At 43.0% G+C, this 20,620-nt stretch overlaps 2 protein-coding genes across 6 annotated transcripts in view; one reads left to right on the top strand and one right to left on the bottom strand.

Annotated features, from left to right (window-relative positions):
* The window catches only part of DDX58 (DExD/H-box helicase 58), a 33,405-nt gene extending 28,160 nt beyond the window's left edge, over window positions 1-5,245 (top strand). For both annotated transcript variants that reach the window (XM_034774409.1, XM_034774410.1), the window contains exons 16-18: window positions 618-769; window positions 2,324-2,470; window positions 4,339-5,245. In XM_034774409.1, coding sequence (XP_034630300.1) covers window positions 618-769; window positions 2,324-2,470; window positions 4,339-4,644 — 605 coding nt within the window. In that variant the 3' untranslated portion in view covers window positions 4,645-5,245. The remainder of the gene's footprint in view (window positions 1-617; window positions 770-2,323; window positions 2,471-4,338) is intronic.
* A 2,657-nt stretch (window positions 5,246-7,902) lies between these two features.
* ACO1 (aconitase 1) overlaps window positions 7,903-20,620 on the bottom strand; it is a 46,050-nt gene continuing 33,332 nt past the window's right edge. For all 4 annotated transcript variants that reach the window (XM_034773452.1, XM_034773451.1, XM_034773454.1 and 1 more), the window contains exons 13-21: window positions 19,436-19,520; window positions 16,478-16,634; window positions 15,799-15,923; window positions 15,013-15,117; window positions 14,426-14,568; window positions 12,753-12,900; window positions 11,238-11,360; window positions 9,752-9,937; window positions 7,903-8,679 (exon numbers count right to left, since the gene is read on the bottom strand). In XM_034773452.1, the coding sequence (XP_034629343.1) occupies window positions 8,566-8,679; window positions 9,752-9,937; window positions 11,238-11,360; window positions 12,753-12,900; window positions 14,426-14,568; window positions 15,013-15,117; window positions 15,799-15,923; window positions 16,478-16,634; window positions 19,436-19,520 (1,186 nt within the window). In that variant the 3' untranslated portion in view covers window positions 7,903-8,565. The remainder of the gene's footprint in view (window positions 8,680-9,751; window positions 9,938-11,237; window positions 11,361-12,752; window positions 12,901-14,425; window positions 14,569-15,012; window positions 15,118-15,798; window positions 15,924-16,477; window positions 16,635-19,435; window positions 19,521-20,620) is intronic.

The following is a 20,620-nucleotide window of genomic DNA, read 5'->3' as shown; positions in this document are numbered from 1 at the left end:
GGCCGGGCTCACCGCCTTCCCCTGCCGTGCTTGGTGGGGGGGAGGGGGCGGCGGCGGTGGGAGGCTTTTTTGCCTTGGGCGGCAAAAAAGCCAGAGTCGGCCCTGAACGGGACAGGTAATGGATGTTCATCTCAGTCTTGATCCTCACCTAGCTTTATGGATCTTTCTAAAAGAAACGATATACAGTGGTTGCTGGCCACAAAATGTCTGAGCTAATCATCCCTGAAGGCCTCAGTGGTTGCTGGCCACAAAATGTCTGAGCTAATCACCCCTGAAGGCCTTGTGCACCAATGTGTCACACAGTACAGACAGAGAACACATACAAAATAGGGTGGGGTCTTTGTAACTTCAAAACTTCATAGAATGTGTGTTTTTTTGGATGCTTGTTCGGATTAAGAGGGCCTGGGCCCAGTGAATTTTAATTGGGAGGCTTTTTTAAGCATTCGTAGTTGCTGCAGCTTGGGAATGGGCAAGGGCCACATAAGGAACCATGCAGAAGCATAACGTTTCCAATGTCTCTATGCCTGCATTGAGATCCATGCTTCGTGGCACAGCCTGGCTGCTGTTTTGCTCTGTTCTCTATAGAGTGTTATAAAAGGGCTACCTGTCACCCCCAGGTCGTGGAAGGGCAAAAGACAGCAAGTGCATCCTTGTGACAAGCAAAAGCGAAGTGGCTGAGAATGAGAGAAACAATATCTATAAGGAGGAGATGATGAACAAAGCCATCAAGCAGCTGCAGGAGTGGGATGAAGAAAAGTTCGCAAGGAAGGTGGGTCCACTCGCTGCCATTCTGCATGTTCCGAATCAGAGAGACAACCTAAATTGGCCATTGTCACTGGGCTCTCTCAGCTGCACCACGTATTCACTTAGGGTGAAATTCACTCTATGCACAGCCATGGCACAAGGCCTGTGTGCCACTTGAGGCCTTGTGCTGAACCTGTGCACCAGGGGCAGGGATACATTTCCCCCTGTATGTGCTAATTCATTGTGTAGTGTTGCTGTGTGCCGCTGTTTCACCCCAATAGTAGCTGCGAAGCATTGGTGGTCAAAGTGGGTGTTCTAGAGACCTGTTTGCATAGCAATAGATGGACATACTTATTTTATTTTTAGCATCTCTGCGTAGGGCTGTGGGTGGGCTTATTAGCACTGAAAAAATTTCTGAGTTGATGACCGAAACTAGTTTAAGGCCAAGTAGTTCATTGTGTCCACACTAGGTATTCCGATTCATGTTCTGAACCATTCCAGATTTGCTGGGTCTACACTAGCAATGTCCTGTTTCAGTTGCAGTAGCCTTTGGCTACTGATTTCACAGCTCCCTGGAGCAGTGGATTCTAGGAGATTTCAAAGCACCACTGGTGAGCAGGTTGGGACTGTACGGGGATGGCTCTTTGAATGGTTTGCGTGATTATGCCATTCCCTTCCATCCTCACAGGCACTGGAATGGTGGTCAGGTGCACTGCAAGGCAGCTAGTCCAGACAATATTTGACATTCACATAAACCACGGGCTTTATAAGTATCCTGGGAGTATCTCATACATCTTAGAACTGGAAAAGTCTCCAGTGTGGAGAAGGTCAGAGATGTGCTCTCCTTCATGCAAATTGTCCCAGTAGTGGTGTCTGGGCCAGACTCAATCCGCAAAGCTCTATCCACTTCAATGCCAAAATTAACTTTGACCATTGTTTAACTGGAACTACCGCAGAGATGAAAAGCAGCAGGTGTCAAACATTGTCTGTGGGGCCATGTGGCTTTACAGCAGATGAGGAGCTGGGCCTATGAGACAGTATTGCATTGTAGTGAGCACTGTGATGTCAGAGCCCCGAGGCTCTGACATCACAGTGCTCTCACCACAAAAATCTGTCCTGAGCATGCTTGGAAGTGAGAGAGAGAGTTTTTTTTCCCCTAGCCCCAGTGCTCTTCACTCATCAGTGACCATCTCAGACAGGTGCTGGCTTCATATTTCTGCTAAAAAGAGACTTTGTTCAAGAATTGGATGTCAGGCTGCCCGTCAAATGCATAAGAATTGCAGTAGAAGTGGAAAATACATGGGGATAACTGGAGTTTGCAATTCTGAAAAGAATAGGGGTCCGTTGGGGAGAGTTATTAGACCTAAGACTGAGTCACATTTTCATAAGGAATAGCAAAGAGGAGCTTGAATTCCACCACAACCACCATTTTCAGGACCAGGTCTACAGCTGGTATAAATCGGCATCGCTCCATTGACTTCACTGTCGCTACACAGATCGACATCAGCTGAGCCTCTGGCCCTCCGTGTTTCTTTGAAGATCATAATAATCCATTTGTTTCTAATGCTTTGGTTTATAGATAAATGACCTGCAAAACAAGGAAAAGACCCTGCGAGATTCCAGAAAGAGAGAAATTAAACAAAAACCCCTGGAGGGCAATAGACAGTTGCTCTGTGGGAAGTGCAAAGCATATGCCTGTAACACAGAAGACATCCGGGTAATAGAGGTAAGTGTATAGCTTAGGAATCTGTGAATGTTATGCTGTGCAAATAGTTTACCAGTTGAGCCTTACCAGTCCAATGTTAGGGTTACATATGTGGTGGAAGTTAAAATGACCAGTTTGATGCAGAATGGGACATAGGAACTTAAGTAACACATCACACCTGTGATTCATCCTGTGGACAGTGCCAAATATTTCAATGAAAGGTGCAAGAATCCGTGTAATGTACAATTAGGGAACAACAGCCCATAGGAGAAACTTCTTCCTAAGCCCAGGCTGTTAATGTTTAACTTACACTCAAACAGTAGTTTAGATTTTTTTTTTTTTTAATCCTCTTTATGTATGTTTATCCTCAATCATGATCCATTGGCTTGTAACTGTAGACAAACAGGAAATATTGATATCTAAACAAACCACCCACCTTTATAACCACACCTGTTCATATTATACATCTACAATATACATGGTACCTGAAGACTTAATGTAACTGGATGTTCACTTTCCACCCACAGGTTACTTTTAAAAAATTCTGCTAAGCTCTTTGCTGCAGGTTAGCACTGAGTTGATGTCCAGTGGCTGGTTATGCATTGTAGGGAAAAAAAAAAATCCATTACCTGCATTACCTTTGTTTCATTGGCTTCCCCCTTGTTCTTCTATCATGACAGACGCTATATAGGAGTGCGTTATTTACTTTCTCTATACCATTCAATATTTTATATAGCCCTATCATAGCGCTGCCTTCTTCATCTCCTCGCTAAAATGAACAGTTGTGATCTTCTCAATCACTCCTCCTAAGGAAGTCTCTCTAGTCCTCAGATGAATTTCATCACCCATAGCAGAGCACAGCATTCCAGGAGAAGACGTATATCATTGCTTTATGGAGTAGCACTGTCCTTTTCAGGATTATTTTCCTTCTCATTCCTTCGGTGGTGTAATGTTTGTTTTGCTTTTTTAGAACTGCTGCTGGGCATTATTCACATTTTTTCATGGGGCTGCCTATGGTGACCCAAGGGTCTCAGTCATGCTCTACTCCCACCCACTGAGGTTGGGAAAGTCAGCTGGGCAGCTCTGCACCTTGACATCAGGAAAATCTAAGCATTGATGTTGGGTTTTCCATACCTGGGGTATTTCATGTGCTGCAAACGGGTGGTTTCCAAGCTGTGCTCTGGCCGAGTCCCCACTGCTCGGTGACCTACTGCTCCTTGTTTAAAAATCCCCACAACTGACTTGCAGTCTCACTTATGCCACCCAGCTGTACATGCTTTAGCACTAGGAAATCACAGATGGGCACTAGCTGTGTCTCGATTGTTTGTTCCAGTAGCAGAGAGGTGTGGGGGTAGGAAGCAGCAAGGAGAAGCAGGGTTCTGGCTCTGAACTTCCTGTCTCTATGGTTCTGTAGGGGACTGACCCTCCGCCCGCCAGCTCCCCAGGGAGGCAGTAACCGACATTAGGGATGATGGAACATAATCCTTTAAAAATTATTCTTACCCTTTTAAGGACAGCTGTGCATTGTAGTACCACACAAGGAGAGATTTAATTGGAGATTTATAAGAGTCAACTCAAATACATTTTCACAAACTCTTAGCTGAGACTTCACCAATCCTTGCAAATTACATTTGGTTTTACAATTTTCGTGTGAGAAGGGGGATGAGTGACATTATCATCTCCATTACTTTTTTTGTAAGGGAATTTCCTTTTCCATAAGTGCTACTGCAACTCAAGCTATTTTGTATAGTTGTTTACAGTTTAAACCAAGTGACCAAGGCAGAACTCCCTTGGTAGTTGTGTAACATCAGCATGGAAATGTAAGACTTTAGAAATTATGATAAATTTCTGGTATTAAGCTGCATCTAATATTTTTACTGTCATTTTAGAAGGCTCACCACACCGTCTTAGGTGCCCTGTTTCGGGAACGTTTTCTAACAAAGCCTCACAAAAAACCAAGCCGCTATGACCACTTTGAGAAGAAATGTAAAATGTCCTGCCGGGACTCCAAGTGCCAGCATGATTGGGGCATCACAGTGAGGTACAAGGCATTCGATGACCTCCCAGTGATCAAAATTGAAAGCTTTGTGGTGAAGGATATTACAACTGGGAAACTCGCAGTTTTCCGGAAATGGAGAGAGGTGGATTTCGCAATGAAGGAATTTGACATTAATGAAATGTCCAGCACAGAGTGAGTAACAACTGGTTCATCACTGCCCTACTGGGTGATTTATTTCAAGGTACACAAATGCATGCTCCTAACTCAACTGTCACATAGATTATATGCAGAATGGGTAAATGGCAGCACTTGCTTAAAGAGGGCTCTGCAGTCTTTCATTGGTAATTCTATTATTCTGAAGGTTGCACCTTATTTTGTACTCAGAGTTCCAAGTGGATGAAGACTAATAACGCTCTAGGAATTATTTTATTTCATGCCATGGCTGATTAGATAAAATGGGCAAAAAAAGTCTTAACGGTCTGGCATTCTTAAATAATGAAGAGGGAGTATACGCATGTCACTCCAATAGACTACTTAGAACACTCCCTAATTTGTATTCTGATGGCATGCTTAGTTAAGTCTTCACCTCTGCAAAATAGTTTGTGTAGTGTGTGGAAAAAACAAATTTGAATGCCTAATCAAACTTATTAGCTAAAATGTGTAGATATTTATGTGGAATTCTACAAGTGAACAGTTGAAGTTGCATGTGTTTTGCATTGATTGGATTTATCTGTTTTATTGCTATTTGTTCATGTTGCACTTTATGGAGCCTGAACTCATTAAATCTTAACATTCAATTTGCCCCCAGACTTCATTTATGCTAGGATGTAGAGTTGTTTACAGGTGAAATACAAGGTAGATTCCTTCCTTCACAGTAAGGAACTGAAGTCAGATTTAAGAGATTCAACTTTCTGGATTTCGAGACTACGCTTGGTCCCTAATTTAGTATTTTGTGAGAAGAGCTGGATAATTTTTGTTTAACTGAACAAACACACTTTAGATTTAAAAAAATCCGGTTCAGAAATGTTAGGCTTAACAAAATGAAGCCACTTACCTCCTCTGCAACTGCTGCTACTCAGTCTCCTAGTGGGAGGCAGGTCTAGCCAGAACTGATTTAAAGTCAAACCAAGATCTCCCATTTATACCTGCAAGAGGTTAGCTTCCTCCCTCCCATTAGACAACTGAAATCCACTGCTTGTCTGTATCATAACAGACAAGGATAAACAGTTCCTTTGTTTTCAACTTAAGCAATTTACTTTAGGAGGAAAACTTTCTCTATAGTGGTGATTGGCAGCTGTTTAACAATCTGCACTGCTAACTACTAATTAGCACAATAAATTTAAGTAGACAGTAATGCTCTGTTTTAATTCCTCATGAAAACAGATGCATTTAAATAAAATAACTTTAATGGAAGTGTGATTAGTATTCCATTATTAAAACAGTCTTTCTACAAACTGGTTGCTTCCTGCAGCAAAATTTGAAGTATTAGTCAGAAGATTGAACGTGAGCATTTATTTCCATTGTTACACTATTACTTTCCTGCTTTAGGAGTTTAGAAAGTTTCCATTAATAAAAGCCAGTGTGTTTCTTATACTTATGTGACAGTGCCCCCCATAAGGCTTTATGGAAATATGCTTATGAATGTATACCACCATGTAACACATCTGAGTAAAGGCTATGATCTATTGAATCTATTAATCCTATTTGTGTGCATGTATCACTTTTGTATTCGAAGTCCTGAATATTGGCTGGGCACTGGCTTGATTTTTAAGTAGCCTTTGTAAAGCATTTGGTCAGCTTCTTGAGCAAGGAATGTGCAAATTAAGTGCCCAATCAAGAAGCACTTAATGGATCTTGGGAGGCTCGGATCCACAAGTTGTCTACATGAGGACCTTCAAGATAGCAGGTAAGCCATTCCTGGTGCCTGTAAAAAATAAGTCATGCATGGACATCTGACTTGGACATGTGACTCCAAAACACCATCTTGGAGCTGGACTTTGCATTGGAGAGGGGTCTCCACCTGCAAGAGTGTCTATTTTAAGCCTGTGGGAGACCCCTCCATTTTGTCTTCAGATGGCTAAAGAGAGAGCCTCTCCATCCCCAAGATACCTGAAAGAAACTGGAACAAAGGACAGTAACTAAAGGGGGTAGGGTGACCAGACAGCAAATGTGAAAAATCGGGATGGGGTGGGGGGGTAATAGGAGCCTATATAAGAGACCCAAAAATCGGGACATCTGGTCACCCTAACAGGGGCTGTGAGTGATTGCTGGACCCAGACTAGAAGAAGGAGACTAATTAATCTGTAAAAGGAAGCTTACTTGAATTCCTCTAAGGTTGAGGTTTTTATCTGTGCTCCATTTTCTTACTGTATTAGTCAGACTTGTGTGTTTTATTTTATTTTACTTGGTAATTCACTTTGTTCTGTCTATTACTACTTGGAACCACTTAAGTCCTATTTTCTTAATAAAATCACTTTTTACTTATTAACCCAGAGTATGTATTAATACCTGGGGGGGGGGGCAAACAGCTGTGCATAACTCTCTATCAGTGTTATAGAGGGCAAAGAATTTGAGTTTACCCTGCATAAGCTTTATACAGGGTAAAATGGATTTATTTGGGGGTTTGGACCCCATTGGGAGTTGAGCATCTGAGTGTTAACTGAAAGCAGCTTAAGAAGTGTTCCTGTCTTTAAGTCTGCAGCTTTGGGGCACATGGTTCAGACTCTGCATCTGTGTTGGAGCAGACTGGTGTGTCTGGCTCAACAAGACAGGGTGCTGGAGTCCCAAGCTGGCAGGGAAAGCAGCCACAGTAGTAGTCTTGGCACATCAGTTGATGGTTCCCAAGGGGGTTTCTGTGATCCAACCCGTCACAACTTACTTCTGCCAATCTTTATTACTACAAAGTTAGAAATTGTACTACACTAAAGCACACTAGCAGGGTCCATGCACACAAACTAAGTGCATGTTACCACACCATGAAGACCAGCCCAAAGATGTTCTAATTCAAATAAGAGCTTATAGGCTTGATGCAGGTGGTCACAACAGTCCCTCATTATGGCTTTAAAAATCTATGAAAGTGTCCCCACCCCCTGCCGAGTAGCTAAATGGTAATAGGTCAGGAGCCTCTTTAGTAACACTGACTATGTTTTGGAAGCCACTACACCCAGTGTGTATGCAGCGAGGTCTCATGAGTTAATGTGTAGGTATTAGACACTTATTTAGAACCAAAATGTGGAGTCTTCAAAGAGTCAAACAATATTCTTCTAGCAATATTAGCATTACAAAATATTGCAGTATTTCTGTAATAGTAGTAGTTACTACTTACCTGTAAGTAGTTTGTAGGTTGGATGTTTATCACTGAAGAAACATCATCAAACTGTACTTTTCAAACATACTATTGCCCTATTGCTGAAGATAAATCAGTATGCAAAGAAAGTCCAATGCTATGGTCAAACTTTTTTGAAAATAGATTTTAATCTCTTAGAAATTTGTCCCCCAAAAGGTCCACTGTCACAACGAAACCTAGTGCTTAGAGAAGATGTTCTTAAAGGAAGATAATTCACATTTTGTAATTAAGAGCGAGCTAAGCAATTTACTAATTTCAGCATTAGCCTCTCAGAGAGGGATTCTGATCAAATGCTGCTTAAATAGGAAAGAGCCAACCTCTGACACTTAATCCAGATTGGGGGGGAGGGAGAGGAAGGGGGTTAAAATCCCAGTGTACCCTGTCAGTTTCTGGGAAACTAAGATGAGTACAGTACTGTACTCATCTGACTGACAGGTGTCATCAAACTAAATGCACCATGTACAAATCACCACTTGTTACAGAATAGGCTTTGGCAGTGTTTACAGATCCACTTTCTGCATCTCCCCATACTAGAATAGTGAATCTAGTCACCATACAAAAAAATAACAGGTATTTAATTGGGAAAAATAAATGATTGTGTCAGGAAACTGAACACATTCTACCTTTGTAAACAAGCCCCTGGGGAATACAGTCCACAAGGAAACAACTGATTTCATGGTTTAGACTTCTAAGTTCCGTGATTATTGGGCATTTTCAGGGGGCCATCAAAGGCAGGTTTCTAACTGGACAGTTGCTTGCTGTTGCTTTAAATTAGGACGCCATTTTACGGATCATGTAGTTCAGGATGCCACCATTGCGGAAATAAGTGAGCTCCACATCCGTGTCAAACCTCATGAGGGCGTGGAAGGTTTTCCCTGTATCCAGCTGTGGGGATTAGAGAGAGACCATTAACAGAGGACATCCTGCTATTTGAATAACTAAGTTCTGCAGGTGTGCCAAGTGCAACAGGATCTGGAAGCCATTCTGTAGCAATAACAAACATTAAGGGCCCAGTATTGTGCAGAAGTGCCAGAGTCAGATCAGTGGTCTACCTAGTCCAGTATCTTATCTGACTGTGGTCAGAGCCAGATACAAGACCCAATAACTCAAGTATGGAATAACTTATCTCCAGATAAAATTTCTACCTGAATCTAGTAAAAAATGACTTACTTGTGTCTTTAAACATGAAAGTTTGTATCCCTTAAAGTGGTTAACTCTTCATGCTTTTATTGTCTAAATACAACTATTTAATGTTTCCAAACTTGGCTTCAATAATATGACAAAAATATTAATTTCATTAACTTTTTTGCAGCCTCATTTTCTGTGGTGTTGGCACAGAGAGGATAAGGAACCAGGAAAAAAAGGTTAATCACTGTTTCTATACTAAAAACTATCCAAGCTAAGCATTTCAAGGAGGTGCACACTTTGTGGATTTAGATAGATATAGTTTCAAATGCATTAAGTGATGCACTGGGATTTGTAGTGTGTGTTTTTTTTTTTTTTTTAATTAAGCCGTCTCCTACCCCTATAACTTATACATAACTAGACTTATTGACTACTTTGAACCTACACTATGGCAAAAGTGGTGGGGCCCTTTCCAAAATCTCATCTAAAAACGTGCTCACCATTTGTTTGGCCCTAGTGTATTAATGCTCACAGTTGAGCTATATGTTGCTATTATGTGGCACTGACTGTATTGTGCAAAGTATACACTTTATATGGGTGGAGGAAGTCAAACTTAAGATTCAGTAGACTGCATCAGTAGTGAGTAGTTGCATGAAGTACACTTTATGGACTTCATTCTTTGCCACACAGTCTCTCTACAAAGGTGGCACCCACACAACAAGCTTTACACCATAGCAGGGGCTGGACCAAGAATACTGGAAGGTGAGAGAGTGAGTTGGAGCTGCTAACTCAAGGGTGCTTTTGAAAATCCAACCCACAGGCTCCTGATTACCTTGATCTGGACTTTCATCCTTGGTGCAAGTTCTTCAGGAATGACAATTGTGTAACGTTCCCGTCCTGTGAGACCTAGACTCTCGGCATCCTCTCCGGGCAGATACTGCAGGGGAATCACGCCCATTCCTACCAGGTTACTGCGGTGGATGCGCTCATAGCTCTCGGCAAGAATAGCTTTAATTCCCTGGGAAATGCAAACAGATTCAGCTGTGTTTACTGTAGGTTTAGAATAGCCTCTCTATATAGGCGGTTGGGAAAATTCTCCTTATTACCATACAGTAGAGTTATAGGCAGAGATTTGCAAAAGTGACTAGTGATTGAGTGTTCCAACCACCACCAAGCGGCCTCATTTTCAGAAAGTGCTCCTTTAAAGGTATTGTATATTGGGGCCTTGAAAACCTTGGCCATATTGCCTTTTAGAAAGGGGAGAAATAAAGACTCATAGCACACACACGGGCAGCCTAAGTAGGCTTGTGCTCTGGGCCATGTGACCTCTGTTTTGTGCATAGATGTTGGTTTATAGCATGCTCCTGTCTCCACCACTAAGTGCTGCACTGTTAACAGCAGTCACACCATTGATCATATGTAGTACAGCGATCCCTTAAATAACTCCCAGTTTCAACAAACTTTTATTCAAACCCAGCCTCTTGGAAAAAGTGCAAGTGTGGGAAATGAAACCAAGCCCCATCCTACTCCATTGACGCTAAGGACAAGACTCCATTGGGTAGTGAGATCAGGGCTCTTCTTTCCAAAATGTATTATTTATATATGAACAGCACATAGGAGCCCCCCTCACCAACTGCATCCTGTCACCGTTTGGTACCGTGCAGCCACAGAACAGAGTTCTAAAATCCAGGTAAATAAGCAACAGTTACAAGTTCGGCCCCTTTTTGGTTGGAGTGTCATGCACAAACCAACACAATCATACTCGAGTTTGGGGGAATTATTTGCAAACTGCCTGTAGTAGGCAATCTACTGCTTTTGGTGGATGGTTAGTTGTAGAGTGGTGTTGGTCATCTCAGTTCTATGCTATTGCTTCTGCGATAGCAAGTCCTGTTTAAGAGTGTGAAACTTACCTGTTTACTGGGTAAGTATGAATTTCCTTAAGGGGGGATAACTGGCTTCTCTAGTATATAGCTCTTGTTGTGGGCTACAACACTGCCGGTATTGCAAAGGCTCTGCTGTGCATATAACTGTTCGCTTTGTTCTCAAAGGCAAATCCGTTTTCCCATCGGCAGCCCCTTCTTAACCAGCATAGGCAATAATCTGAATTCTCCTTTCATTTGGTCTCTCTCAGTGATTGACAGTAACATTCTACTTGGAGTTAGAGACAGACAGACGCTCCTTGGAATATTCCTTATGAATTTACACTCTTGACCTTCGATGGGGAGTTTAGGCACAGGATACTCACAAGCATCTAGGAGAAGTGAACAATGAAGGGTGGTTCTAACTTCTCCACTTCCATTTACTACAGAGTCACTCACCAGTAGAAAAGGGCCCTTTGCTGCCCAGTCCCTGGAGCTTCCTGAGCCATACTCCTTGCCAGTCAGCACAATGAGGGGATGGCCTGCCTGCTTGTACCTCTCAGCTGCATCAAACACATCCAGCTGGAAGGAATACCAGAGACATTAGATGCCTTGCAGGGACACAGCTATGTATGAAGTAAAGAGCTCTGCTGCTTCCAACTCTACCAGAAGGGTGCTCTAAGAACTGTTCCTTCCATAATCACACACATGCAAAATACCACCATTCAGCCTAGAGCAATAGAGCGAGCCTACAACACCATGAACGTGTGCTTTGTTCCGAACGCGAGTGGATACAGATGTAGAACAACAACATCATGTGAAATAGCTCTAGCAGGTCAGTTAATACATGGAGTGTTGGCCATTTACAGCACTGCCAGTATCACTTGTGCACCCCAGCCCAAATTATACTGTGTGTTCCCTCTTCACTGGTGCCCAGAAGAGCACAGGTGCTACTGGCAGAGCTGCAACTAGCCATTAATAGTGGAGGATGTATTTTTATGTTGGGATGAGAGCTGGTAAAGACTGCATGTCTACACACCCATGCTGTTATGTTCTCTCTATAGAGAGAAATCTAAGAACGGCCGTACTGGGTCAGACCAAAGGTCCATCCAGCCCAGTAGCCTGTCTGCCGACAGTGGCCAATGCCAGGTGCCCCAGAGGGAGTGAACCTGACAGGTAATGATCAAGTGATCTCTCTCCTGCCATCCATCTCCACTCTCTGACAAACAGAGGCTAGGGACACCCTTCCTTATCCATCCTGGCAAATAGCCATTAATGGACTTAACCTGCATGAATTTATCCAGTTCTCTTTTAAACGCGGTTATAGAGATCTCTAGAAATATATATCTAGCTATATAAATATATATAGATCTGTAGAGCCTCAGAGTTATGAACTGACCCGTGAACCACACGCATCTCATTTGGAACCAGAAGTATGCAATCAGGCAGCAGCAGAGATTAAAAAAACTAAATACAGCACAGTGTTAAACATAAAACAGTAAAGGGAAAGTTTCAAAAAAATTGACAAGGTAAGAATTGGTTGTGTGCTTGTTTCATTTAAAGTAGGATGGCTAAAAGCAGCATTTTTCTTCTGTATCCTACAGTTTCAAAGCTGTATTAAGTCAATCTTCTGTTCAGAATGATGAATGTCCATTCCTAAAGTGTTTGTAACTCTGAGGGTTCTACTGCATAGATATTGCTACACACAATATATAGACAGATACAGAATTATAAATCGATAAAGATGTATGCTCTAGAGAAAGCTCTCATATTTTAAAGGGACAGATTCTCAGTAAGTCAACATAGTTCCACTGAAGTCAGTGGTGATACATCAACGGACACTAGATGAGGATCTGACCCAAAAAAACTAGGAAATAGCCCCCAACCACCTTAAACCCAAAGTAAGTACTGCAGGCAAACTAGCTAGGTGCCCTGAGATAGGCAGCCCCACTGTGGATCAAGCAGTGTACTCACTGTTTCTCCAGAAGGGAAGTGGATAGTCTGGGGGGCCTGCTTATTGATGAATTTGTTTGACAAGCGAATGTTTGCAAACGTTCCTCTGACCATGACAGCGTCGTTACCTCTGCGGGAGCCGTAAGAGTTGAACTCTCTAGGAGTCAAGCTATTAGAAAAAAGAGACACTGGTGATTATTTCTAAACTGAAGTGGCTGCATGAAATAAGATGTGAAGAGGCATCTCTGAAGCTAGAGCCAGTCATCTTTTTAACTTGGTTTGAAAGCGCTCTCCAGCACTCACATGGTCCCCAGCCGTGTAGTACAGAACCAGCTCCCAGTTCATTATTTCTATTTCAACATCATCCTTACCAGCCCACTGTAGCGCAAGCATGTAACCTGGACCTAGCCAGAGAGGCTGCCAAAGCATTGTTACCCCAAGCAACACATGAGCAGTGCTACAATAATAGGAACCAGGCTGCATTTAGCCACAAGAACCAATAGCAATCCCTTCCGATTAGCTGCTACTTAATCACTACCACTGCTTACTTCTGTTGCTATAGGATCCACAGACCAGAGCCCCATTATGCAAGGCATTGTTCGAATCAGTAGAACTTGAGCTCTTTGGGGCAGGCTAACCGATATATAGGGGAAAAGGTAACAGTAAGGGTGGGTGTACAAGGGAATATTAATTTATACAGAGAGCATAAGAGGTATACATGACCCCCAAAGAAACACACACGGTCTCCTACCTGAGCCAGTAATAGAGATGCATAGCATAGAGCAGGGCTGTTTGTACTGGGATCCATCCAAAGTGTTACTTTAACATACACAAGTTGCAAAACAAATATAGTATGGGACTTTAGACTTTCAAGCCAATTGACATCAATGGGACTTGCACCCATGAAGCAAGAGTAATTTGCATTCAGTAACCTCTGGTACATTAGCACATTTCATTAAAAAAACTGTTGAAAGGCTTTTGTTACCAAAGCCATGATTTTTTTTTTTAAAACTATACTTGTAGTTTTCAGAAACAAAACTCGTGCCGCTCAGAGAGATGGACTAGGGATCAGAGGCACAACATGTGCACGAAACAGAACAGGGAGTCAGGCCTGAGAGAAGATTCCAACTTTAGCCCAAGGCCTGGCAGACAAAACCCCAGTCCTCCCATATAACAGTAAAGCAAGAGCACCCGGTTCTCAAGCCTGTGCCAGTGGCAGCAGCTACTCTGACCAAGGAAGATCTGAACTCAAGAGCTTCTGTAGCTCAGGATGTCCTGGTTCGACCAATGAAGGAGTCCGATATTATAGAGGAAATGTGTTTAGAGTCAAAGTTTGGTCCCACTGAAATCTATGAAAGTTTTGGTGTTGACTTTAATGGAACCAAGATTTGGCTGGATTAGCTGGAAGGGAAATGGCTCCCTATTATCTCCGCACTGGCTGACCCAGCTCATACTGTAGCATGAAGCAAAAAAGTCAAGGGAGGACATGAGGTGAGAGTTGCTCACATGCTGCTCCGGAGTAGAAGGAGCAGCTCTGGCAGGTGCAAGGAGATGAAAACAGCAGGGTGGGAAGGCACGTGAATTTCAACCCTCTGACATGCACAGTACAATCATTGAACCACAGAGCAAGAGGGGGGAAGGAGCAAAAAGGGCGTGTATGAGAAGGAAAATATAAAGCATTTAACTTGACTTACCTTCTGCTGGTTAAATAACGAGCAGCAGGGCTGTTCCTTGCTATATTCCCAGCTGGGGATATGTGGTCAGTTGTTACAGAATCTCCCAAATTTAAGAGCACGTAGGCATCAACTATGGATTTAGGGGGCTGAAGCTCCAAAGTCTAGCAAGCAAACAAAATGCAATATCAATATAATCAGTCTTTATATAAATAAATTAAAGAAAAGAAGGAAAGTGACCCGGAATTTGTTGAGTTGGTTGGAAAGGGTGGGAGGTGCACTAAAAGGTAGCTAAACTAACCAGTCAAAAAAAAAAAAAAAAAATCCTCCAACACAACTAAAGACCTTACCCTGGGAAAATTTTTTTTTGTGGTTTGGGGGGATTTTTTTTTTTTTTTTGGATCTAAGCTATTTTTGAATGGGAAAAGATCACACTGAGGGAATTTGGCCCAGTTACGCAGGTGGAAGTCTGGAATAGGTTATCACATCAGTGGATTATTCCAACTATACACCATTTTAACAGGAGAATTTGGCCCTGAATATAGTGTAACTGCCCTGGAAGTGAACAGAAAATCCTGTGGAAAGGAGAAAAAAAAAAATGTACCTACCAGGTTCTCAAAGAAAGGGGGTGATTTAATGTATGTAGATTTGGGATTCCAAGTATATAGTGTATCTGATGGCGCATCTAAGGCATTCCAGGATTCATTTACTGTCTGAAAAACAGAAACTCACATGAAATTTTTCAGAAGAATCTATCTTATCTATCCCTTTCTTAATGATTCCCAACGTTCTGTTTGCTTTTTTGACTGCCGCTGCACATTGAGTGGATGGTTTCAGTGAACTATCCACAATGACTCCAAGATCTCTTTCTTGAGTGCTAACAGCTAATTTAGACCCCATTGTTTCATATGTATAGTTGGGATCATGTTTTCCTATGTACATTACTTTGCATTTATCAACACTGAATTTCATCAGCCATTTTCTTGCCCAGTCACCCAGTTCTGAGAGATCCGTTTGTAGCTTTTTGCAGTCTGCCTGGGACTTAACTATCTTGAGAAGTTTTATATCATCTGCAAATTTTGCCACCTCACTGTTTACCCCTTTTTCCAGATCATTTATCAATATGTTGAATAGGACTGGGCCCAGTACAGACCCGTTGTGGACACCACTATTTACCTCTCTCCATTCTGAAAACTGACCATTTATTCCTACCCTTTGTTTCCTATCTTTTAACCAGTTACCAATCCATGAAAGGACCTTCCCTCTTATCCCATGACTGCTTACTGTGCTTCATTACTTCCTTATCAGAAAGACGTTACTAAACAGCTGCTGAAGCTCTTCTTGCTGAAGTACAAAAAAGTCAGTTAATGCAGTACACTAGGCAACTGAGTCACCTCTATTTTCTGGTAGACTTCTTTAAACATCCCTGGAATGACGTACTGCCGTTCAACGGCCTGGATCTCGTCTCTTGTTGGCCAGAGGTCTTTTAGGAAAATTTCCTTCCCTTCTGCATTTACTCCTATAAGAAACCAAACACACTTAAGAGTTTGTGTACAAACATTCCACTTGAAAAAGTGATCCAATTTCTGTGTGCTGTCCACTCCCACTATTCTCTACTGTACTCCAGCACTCAGGGACCGTGCTGCCTTTGCTTTCTAGCCTGGCTTTGACCCGGTGGACTGGGATCTCGTGGAAGCTGATGATGATATTGTCAGGGTGAACTCCCATTGGTATTTTCTGATAGGGCTGCCAGGAGATGCTGTGCAAAGCAGGTGTCCTTCAGGTCTGCCTTGCCATGCCCCACTGAGCCTGCAGAGGCACAGCACCCAATATTCCCCTGAAGGAGCTTCCCTAGGTTCAGACTATTGGTGCTATTAACACACTTCTCCTCCACGTGTGCTTAGTGGCCACGATTGATCCAACACCTGCTCGTCTTGCATCTCATATGCACCTCACTGGGCTCCTCCCAAACCAATACATAAGCGCTGCTCCCCTCTGGACTCTTCACTTAATATCAGTTGAATTGACTGAAAAATAGTGGGGGAGAGGGGAGAAATCCCAGCAGTTTCTTACCTAAAGGTTCTATCTCAAAGTCAATCCTTATGGTCCCCGCGATAGCATAGGCTATTACCAGTGGCGGGGAGGCAAGGTAGTTGGCACGAGTATTGGGATGGATGCGACCCTCAAAATTCCTGTTTCCGGACAACACGCCCACTGCTATGAGGTCTCCCTGCAAGACAGCGGTAGAGACAAGTGAACACAAGCAGCAGAAAGTCAAGGGCCTTCTGGCTCAAATGTATTTGGAATGGCTGTATGGTTAGAGTCAGAGGAAAGAACAACGGAAAGGAAAGCCTTCTGGGATTGTATATGATTGAGGCTACATTTTAGTCAATGGTATTTTTAGTAAAAGTCATGGACAGGTCATGGGATTGGGGGACAGGGCAGCTAGCAAACAGCACGATACAGCTTAGAACAGCATGCAACAGAGCAGTTTACATAATTAAACTGCAGAAGAATGGCTGAATGGTGGCACATGGTCTGTGTAGCTGGGGAGCACTCCTGCCAGAGGGATCGGCACTGACCAGAAGGCATCAGGACCTACATTTTGTGGTTATCCCAACAGGCAGTACTGCCACCAGTACAAGAGATAGCTCAGTGGTTTGAGCATTGGCCTGCTAGACCCAGGGTTGTGAGTTCAATCCTTGAGGGGGCCACCTAGTGATCTGGGGCAAAATCAGTACTTGGTCCTGCTAGTGAAGGCAGGGGGCTGGACTCGATGACCTTTCAAGGTCCCTTCCAGCTCTAGGAGATGGGTATCTCCATAATTCTACTCTGAGGAAATGGCTCAGCAACACCTGCTGAATTACCAACACCACATTGTCTCTGTCCTGTATTACCCTGAAGGCAGGGACCATCTGTTTGTTCTGTGTTTGTTCAGGACTTAGGAGCCCCAGTCCTGGACTGCAATCCAAATAATCATCAAAATGGTCCTTACTGGCGTTGATATCTAGGCTTGTTCCTGAAGCACTGAAGTGTTCCTTGGAGGTCTTCCATCCAAGCCCTGAACCAACCCAACACACTAAGGCCTGGGCTACACTGGGGAGAGGATCGACCTAAGATATGCAACTTCAGCTACGAGAATAGCGTAACTGAAGTCGATGTATCTTAGTTCGACTTACCTCCCGTCCTCACGGCGCGGGGACGATTGCCGCAGTTCTCCCGTCGACTTTGCTTCCGCCTCTCGCCGAGCTGGAGTTCAGCAGTCAACGGGAGAGCGATTGGGGATCGATTTATCGTGTCTACACTACACGCGATAAATCGATCCCCGATAGATTGATCGCTCTCCGGCGAGTAGCGTAGACGTAGCCTAATATTAGCCTGCAAGAGGTCTGGCTACAAACCACCTCGATAGCCTCACAGACAGCCACTGAATGAATTAATATCATTACAGTATCGCTGAATGAGAGATTCAAAGATTGGGCCACATACAAAGCAATACCAGCTTACACTGCTCCACTGTCTTTTATTTGTTTTATTAAAGACAAATATATTCATACCGGTGGCCTGACATTGTTTGTTACTCACAGCAGGGAATAAACAGAAGCTTATTTTGTCAGGGAAAAAAAATGTTTTACACACAGAAATCCCTCCATAAGCTTCTTAAACATGCTAGTCAAAGACATCACATCCACAAACAAACAAGCTCATCACCACACAGTTGTGAAACTGGTTAACATTAAAGACTGCAAAACCTGGCTAAGAGATGACCTCTGAATCCCAGAGCAAAGCTACATTTTGAACAGGAAAACACAATAAAATAGAATCTTGCTATGTAGCCCTCAGCTAGTCGGAAGGGTCTCCTTTCCCACAGGGTGAGCAGAAAACCCTCTCTGCCTCTCCAAAACACAGGCTTAACTTTGTTTTTTTCCCTGTTAATGCCCTTGGGTTACTAGAAAATGCACGTAGGAAACATCAGTTTTGACCCTGCTATCAAATTCTGAGCTTCGGCTGAGAAGCGATTGCCAGTCAAGTGAAGATGCCTGGTTCTGGCACAGAAACATTCCTATGAGGAGACAATTTTAGAGACCCAGCCCCTTTTCACCTGTGATCTATTCAAGATTTTAAGCTAGAGGCCAGATTCAGTCCTGGTATAGACTGACTGGAACAACCCTGCAGTTGATGGATTTGCACCCTCTTATAATGGGGTTCTATTTGGTCCGAAGTCTCTAGTGGTCAAAGGGGAGAGAAGCGCTTCCAGACTCCCTTGAGATGTCTGAAGGCTCGGTTTTCAAAGGTGGGTAGTGATTTGCTCTACTTCAAAGGGCCTGCTTTTCCGAGGACAGGCGCTCAGCACTCCTAGAAGTGAAACCAGGCCCCTTTTAAAAAGGTATCTCAAGTTGACCACCCAAAAACTGAAGCACCCAAAACCACTAGTCACGTTTGAAAACGTAGGCCTCTCTCTCCACAAATCCAGCCATACAGACCCATTTATAAACAGAATCAGAGTCATTTGGGTGGGAGATATTATTCCAGGGCGCTACATTTGTTCCATTTCCAGACACCCATTCACTCTTTAATTAGACAGAAAGCTACACTGCATTAAAACAAGGACATCCCAACTAACGAGCATTTTTCCTTTTATAAAGCTGGCTTCTACAGAATCTCCAACGATGATGGTAGAACTTCATTCGCACTCAGCGACTGGTTGCCTTGCAAGCAGATAGAACTCTACATTCCCCACTGCCGACCAGAGAGCTTCTCGTGGGGATCACCGTCCTGAGGCTTTCTAAGGCTGCACCACAGGATGATTTAAGTAGGCTCTCCTGCTCTTGCTGCAGCTTGCCATTTTGTTTGCCGGGAGGGAGTTCTCATCTGAGTTTAAGTATCACAGCCCTCTCCTGCATGGATCCCTTGGCAACAAACCTTCGAGATGTACTTCAATCTCTTGACCAAGTGAAATAAATACGTGATTTTGTCTCTGAAAGACCACGAGTATTGCATGCTGCAGAAGATTTAATAGCAGCCGAGTACCTGAGTGATGGCTTCTGCAACAGCCTCTGGTAGAGGTCCACTGTTCCCAATGCAGGTCATACACCCGTAACCCACCACATCAAACCTAGAGACAGTATTAAATATATTAGCAATCACAAGATAGATATTAATTACTTATTGATAAAGCAAACGATCGGGCAATTTCCACTTTGAGGAAACGTGTTACAACACAAGCTATTCAATATCGTTTTCTCCTCAGAAAACTGTCTGTGATGGTCATTTGCATTCTTTTGCTGCTTCTTAAAAAAAAAAAAAAAAAAAAAAAAAAAANCTCATTGCAATTGTGTGTGCAAGTTAGGTGCACAAATTTATGCGCCTATCTATATACACTTTTTTTTTTTTTTTTTTTAGAAGCAGCAAAAGAATGCAAATGACCATCACAGTTTTCTGAGGAGAAAACTATGATGGTCATTTGCATTCTTTTGCTGCTTCTAAAAAAAAAAAAAAAAAAAGTGTATATAGATAGGCGCATAAATTTGTGCACCTAACTTGCACACACAATTGCAATGAGTACAATGTTTTGCATGCAAACAGTCATTAGTGCATGTGATTGCAACGATGCATACCGGAGACCATATGTTTGTGATCAGCCAAGGCTTAGGACAAATTCCTGACCTAGAAGTCTTAAGTGAGATACTCGTTTAGAACAATTACATTTAAGAAATAAGCCATTCCCTTGCTTAACAACAAGTAGCCTTTAGTGAAACAGAAGGCTCCAATAGCCAGCTGAGCAAATGGGGCGGGCTGGGTTACACAGTCGAGAATCTAGCCCGAAGGGCTCAGCTATGCCTTTCAAACTGTGGACACCCATCATTGTCTTATGGTCCATCACTTGCTGCAAATGCTTTGCTTGCCCAGACATTACATTTGCCAAGGATTATGGAAAATAGGCATCAATGAGCCTTGAGACTAAAATGAAATCCCCTCTTACCCTAGCTGAGCAAGGTAAGGCATAACTCCACTCTCCCTCAGATAGTAAGTGACAACCCCACTGCCTGGGGACAAGCTGGTTTTAATGTATGGCTTCACAGTCAGACCGGCATCAACAGCTTTCTTTGCAAGCAATCCTGCAAAACACAAAGGGCACCTGTGATTGTTCTTGGCAATGGCACAATCCACCTTAAAAAACACCACCACCACCACCAAAAAATCGTCTGATGGCTT

This window comes from Trachemys scripta, chromosome 6, assembly GCF_013100865.1.
Source record: "Trachemys scripta elegans isolate TJP31775 chromosome 6, CAS_Tse_1.0, whole genome shotgun sequence".
In the NCBI taxonomy this organism is placed as follows: domain Eukaryota; kingdom Metazoa; phylum Chordata; order Testudines; family Emydidae; genus Trachemys; species Trachemys scripta.
The sequence above is the reverse complement of the archived record's forward strand: the minus strand, read 5'-3'. Positions and strand labels throughout refer to the sequence as shown.